Source organism: Belonocnema kinseyi, chromosome 6 (assembly GCF_010883055.1).
Source record: "Belonocnema kinseyi isolate 2016_QV_RU_SX_M_011 chromosome 6, B_treatae_v1, whole genome shotgun sequence".
Classification (NCBI taxonomy): domain Eukaryota; kingdom Metazoa; phylum Arthropoda; class Insecta; order Hymenoptera; family Cynipidae; genus Belonocnema; species Belonocnema kinseyi.
Window position 1 is genome coordinate 77,863,392 of NC_046662.1, and position 5,978 is coordinate 77,869,369.

A 5,978-nucleotide genomic window follows, 5' to 3' on the forward strand; every position below is an offset into this window, starting at 1 on the left:
AAAGAGGACAATGGTAGTCTATAAGCTAGATGTTATGTATTAATGGCTGTAAAATTAAACTTGGTTCTTTTAATTTTTCGGGAAAATTGCTTACTAGTCCAGTAATGACTTGATATTAATTTTAATTTTATTGTTACTGTTTTTATTATATTTTTATTCTATTTTATTCTATTCGCATTGATAATTTTGAGAAAAGTGATCATTTTGACTTAGAACAGGACATTCTCCACAGCAATATGTAATTCTGAATCGAATCAGAACATTAAAAAAAATGATAATTCATATCTCGAACTGGTGATTTTTTAAATAAATTATAATTCTTACTTGGAAAAAAGAACTTTCCAAAATATTTATAATTTTTCTTTGGAACGGGGAATTTTCAAAAATAATTCTGATTCTGGTTTGGTACAGTAAAGTTAAAATAAACGACGTTTTTTTAGTTCGTTTAGGGAATTTTCTAACAGAATTTTAATTTTAAATTTGAAGATGAAAGTTCAAAAAGAATTGCAATAAAGAGTGGCAGTAGAGGACTAGATAAGCAACAAAATCTTAATTGTTTAAGAAGGGGGAAAACATTCTGAAACATCGCAATCAGAACTTGAACATAAAACAAAAATAATCTCACGGGCTGAAATTTTCTCGAAATGAGGGCATACAAGTTAAAAAAAGAAATGTTTACAGTTTCTAAAAATATATGTAAAGGTTAGGAATCTCCAAGTGACACTAACAAAACCTTGAAGTAGACTCCCCTGCGGATTATCATAAAAAATACAATATTCAGTCTAATTCAAAAATAAGAATTATGTCTCGAGATATTGAGTTTATTATTGCGAGTAAGAAATGGTTCATTTAAAAAAGTGAGTCAATTCCGAGTAAGTCGTCAAAGAATTTTGGGGTTAGAATTTCCGAGATTTTAAAAAACAGCTTTCAGTAATCACTAAATAAATCATTTTCAATTTTATAAAAAAATCCATTTCAAATTAGGCAAGTTCTACACTTGAAGTCACAGAATCTCACGGGACGAAATATGTCATTATGAGAGGCAATTAGACTATACGTATTTTTCAATTTGCCTAAAAAAGTCAAAGAAATTATGCTTATTTGACTTTTGTGTTGTGTTTTTAAAAAACCCCAAAAGTTTCCTTTAATCTTCTATAAGATTCACTAAATTGAAATATTCACCGTTTGCTTTTTTATTATGGTAGCGTTTACTGTCTTATTTTGAAATCATCCAAAAATATAAAAAGGTACAAAATCAACTAAATGGTGGTGGTTTTTATGAAAATATTAAAAGTCGATTTTCTCTCTCTCAAAAAAAAAACACAGGTTCTGTATCATGTCACATGCCACGGTGTGCCTCGACTGACTTCAACACAAAAGGTTCTGCATATGTCAGTTTTTTTCTAAATATACTTCTGGGATGCCCCACGATCATTTTGAGCCCAAAAAGAAAAAAATCGCTTGGGCCGTTTTTGACAAAACTCTTTTTTTTGAAGGCGTTAATTAACATATTTAAACAAAAGTAAGTTGAAATTTGTTTGCTTGAACCATTCAGTCTGGCATCCGAAAAAGGGTTGCAGATGCTGAACATCGTACGAGAACTGAAACCCTTCACTATTTTTGAATAATGATGAAAAAAATGGGAAGAAATCAGTTTTTTTTTAAATTGCCTCATTCCAGTTCATCCTATTTCCCAAAAACTCTTACAAAGATTAAAGTCCTGGAAATTTTCTGCAAAATGAAAAAAATCAAATGTTCTATATGTAAAAGTTTGAGAGTTATGGTGATGAGAAATTGATTTTAAACGAAAAATTTGAATGAAAAAATATATATACATAGTTTGGGGGAATAACCTATTTCCTATGCATATTTGGTAAAAACGGCTAAATAAGTAATGGAAGAAGAAAATTTTTTTTAAAAACATTGCTCTAGCTTTCATAGAACCAAAATTATGGCCTATTGAATATGACCTTTTTTATTAAATTTTTTTTAACATCAATTTCATAAATAAAATTTCTCGTTTTTCAAAAGAATTAATTTCCCGATCAATTCAGGAGAAAGTTTCCACCAGATAGGTTAAGGAGAACTTTATTTTTAGCACATATGACAAAAATAATGCTTTTTGTGAAATTTTCATGACATTTATATTTTTTAGTTTTTGTTTCTTCAATTTTGACATGCCGCAGATGTGACATGCCAAAAATATGACATGACACAGGTGTGACATCCCGCAGAGGGACTTGCCGCGAGAATTTTTCAACATAAGATCGAATTTTCTAATTTTTCCTGCAAAAAACGAAAGATGAGAAAAAAATTCAAACCTAAAATTTTACATTTCTAAGAGGGTTCTATGAAAAAAGACCTGTTATTTTTTGCGATATCTTGTATCGTTTACCAGGAAAATAAAAAATTATATTTTTAGGAAAAAATATTCCTGACCTCAAAATTTGGTTCAGCCCGCATAAATGTGATAGAATGCCTTTCTTCGATTAGCAGAAACTTTTCAAAAACATATTAAAGAATAAAATGAGGTAATGTTTCCCAGAAAATCTGTTTTATCTTTTTCTTCAAATTCTTAAGACATGCAAAAAATATTTTCTGGAAAAACCGTCTCAAATTTTTTGTATTCGTCGTTGTTTGCGACAAAAATTAGAAAATTCGATTTTACGAAAAAACTCTCTTTGCCAAGAATTCTGGCTGATAAAAATATAAATTAGGTGCATTGGCAGAAAATATGGGTGTGGGTATTTTAAGAAAATCCACTTTTGAAATGTTTACGAAAACCGCCGACATTTTGATTATTTTAAATCTTTTTACATTTTGTGGTGGACTGCAAAAGAAGAGATTAAACGCGGTAAAAATAAAAAAAAAATAAATAAAAAAGCGAATAATATCTCAATTAGGTCAAAACTTATAGGTGTATTTGATTTTTTAGAAATCTTTTATATATTAAACAAAATTTGTAAAATTGTTGGTTGTCTAGTTCTCTTCTGCCACCCTTCAATTTTGACCTGAAAAAGTGAATTTTCGAGAAAAATGATGATTTTGATTTGGGACAGGAAATATTCGGAAGCAATTGTATATCCCTCAAAAATGGTTTATATTTCACAAAAGTTTTCTCTTTTTAATTTTGTGACAATATTTTTTGCGTAAAATGTGAAAAGAAATTTTTGCAGAGAATATTAATTTATTGGTCAATAGTTTGGAATCGTAGCTGATATTAACGAAATTATATAAAAATCCTCAAAGCTATTTAACTTGGATGCTCTATTTTTTAATAGATTATTAAAAGTTTTCATCCTTATATAATATATTATAAAAACTGTAAGGTCTCTCCGAATGTGACTTAAACCAAGAGTATGCAAAATTGGACATGGAATCTTGGTTCGATATAACTGATAAGGATTTGAATGCAGAATGTGCCAAAGTTGACAAGAAGACTAGATTATCTAATGCGGTTGCAGATATTAAAAAAATTGATAAAATTGCTAGAGGTATACCGACAGAAGTATTACGTAAGACCAAATTTACTGATAAGGAATTTCTACCACGTGCTACAAACCAATGTATGATTAATACTCACATCGATCAGCTGATAACAAGTGCCGCCGATAAAGCTTTACCATGCGCAAAGAAAGAGAAATTGGACCACATTAACAAAACTGCCAAATCTAAAATTTGCGATTTCGAAAGGTTAGTTCATTTAATATTTTATATGAATTACCTTTTAAAATTTAAGTTATAGTTTTTTTCATTCAAATTTAACATAAGATATACACAATACCTTAGAAAATTATCAACATGGATAGCGCGAGTGGCACTAAAAAATACTGATGATTTTGAAACACAATAACTCAGTCGGTCATAAAGCTAAACATATTTTTTAATGTTAGAAAGATTATGAAATTACGAGTTAAATTACCCTACATAGAGATATTTCTATATTTTTCTAAAGGATGTATCACTCTAAAAGTTTTTTTTAAGAAGATTCAAGAATTTCTCGAATTTTTTACCTCGAATTCAACTTCTGCCATGACCTAAGAATGTTGAAAAAATTTTGAAATTTAAATATATTATGATATATTATATTGTGTCATAATGTAAGAAAACTTAAAAAATCTTTACGGATTTCTCTGCTATGATAAAATATGTTTACGCGTGCCTGTGTGGAGTTTCATCCGCATTGGGGAATCATTAAATAATAGGATTTCCTCTAGAATTTTCAATGAATTCAAAAAAATTTTCTTGTTAAAAGCTATTTAAATATATTGCGTTTTTGTAAAGAGTCGCATAGGATTATAAAATATTTTTGGGCATTTATTAAGTGATATTTCTTTTGAATTCAATTTAGAGTAATATACAAACGTTAAAAAATAAATATAAATGTTTCTAATTGTTATAAACACATTTTCTAAACAAATGCATAGTTTGCGCATTTCTTAAGAGTTTCAGGTGCTTTTCTGAAAATGGGATTTGTTGAGCATGCCGATAATATTAAATTAATATAGTTCGATGTTATTATAGGATAAATATCAAAAAAATCTTAGTTTTCTTTAAATAATAGTTCTCGAGTTTCTGGGTTCATTTTTACATTCTCATCAGAGAAGGTATTAGATTTGTGTAAAATTTGACCCCCCCCCCAGTTTTTGTCAAATTTTCTTGTTTTGAGACCCCCTGAATGCGAAAAACAGGTTTTTGCGAATTTATCTGTATGTCTGTCTGTATGTTTGTATGTATGAATGTATATCTGGCTGTTTTCCCAATCACTCTTGAAAAGATTAATCTATTAGATTGGCCTTTGGTACATTTGTTAAGTGTCCTATACTAAAGGTCAAGTTCGTTAGATAGCCATTTTAGATAAAAAATAAAAAAATTGGCACATTTTGAATATTTTCGAGACAATTTTTTTCCAAAATTCAAAGATTCTCTGTGCGGTCATTGATAGTATTCAAAGACTTGAGCAATTTATCCTTTTGAGTTTTTTCATAAAACCAAAAATTACCATATTTATAAAACACACGCAAATGAATATTTTAAGCCAAATAACGCTTGATATAAAAAAAGTCAAGATAAGAAAAATGTTACTTTTCGAATATTTTAAAAGATAGTCATAACAACTTTTTGAATTTTCTTGAAAAATTCAAAATTCAAATTTTGAGAGCATAGAAAATGATGAAAAATCTAAGCCTTATATTTTTCGGTCAAGCTATGCAAAATACGGTAAACTATAAAGAGACAAAAATTGTGCATTTAAAAAAGATCTACAAATTTGTTGTTAGTCACTTTTTTATAGGATGCGTAGTTTTGGCTCTAATCATGAAAAACATCATTATCAATACAAAAAAACTGCCCTCTGTGTGGGCACATTTTCATCACAACTTTTTTCTTTTAATTTCTTTTTCGTCTCGTGTGTGAGATTTCAAAAAATTTATTTTTTCATGTTTTAATGCTATTTTTTACGATTAAAAACAACAGAACTATCGAAAAATTACTCATAAAAAATAAATAAATAACTTTTACATTCTAATCAGAGAAGGTCAAGTTAGTTAGTCAGCCATTTTGGATGAAAAGCCAAAAAGTGAACACATTTTTAATATTTTTGAGACCACTTTTTATAAAATTCAAAAATTGTCCGTACCAATGTTTATAGCATTCGAAAGGTTGAACAATTTATCCTGATGACTTTTTTCATAAAACCAAAAATTACCAGAGTTATAGCATTTGCAAAATTCCAAAAAACACACGAAAAAGGAATCTTTTAAGCCAAATAACGGATGCTTTGAAAAAAAGTGAAGGAAAGAAAAAGTTTTATGTTTATATGCCCTAAAAGATTATCATAACAACTTTTTGAATTTTCCTGAAAAATCAAAAATTCAAATGTTGACAGCATACAAAATAGTGGAAAATCCAAAAATTACATTTTTTCCTTCAACAATTTCACAGTATTTCCAAGATTCTCAAATAAATAATTTCATTTT

At 28.3% G+C, this 5,978-nt stretch overlaps 1 protein-coding gene across 1 annotated transcript in view; it reads left to right on the forward strand.

Annotated features, from left to right (window-relative positions):
• Positions 1-1,387: 1,387 nt before the first annotated feature.
• LOC117175062 overlaps positions 1,388-5,978 on the forward strand; it is a 6,329-nt gene continuing 1,738 nt past the window's right edge. Inside the window, exons 1-2 of the mRNA XM_033364600.1 lie at positions 1,388-1,522; positions 3,330-3,693. Of these exons, the coding sequence (XP_033220491.1) occupies positions 3,374-3,693 (320 nt within the window). The 5' untranslated portion in view covers positions 1,388-1,522; positions 3,330-3,373. The remainder of the gene's footprint in view (positions 1,523-3,329; positions 3,694-5,978) is intronic.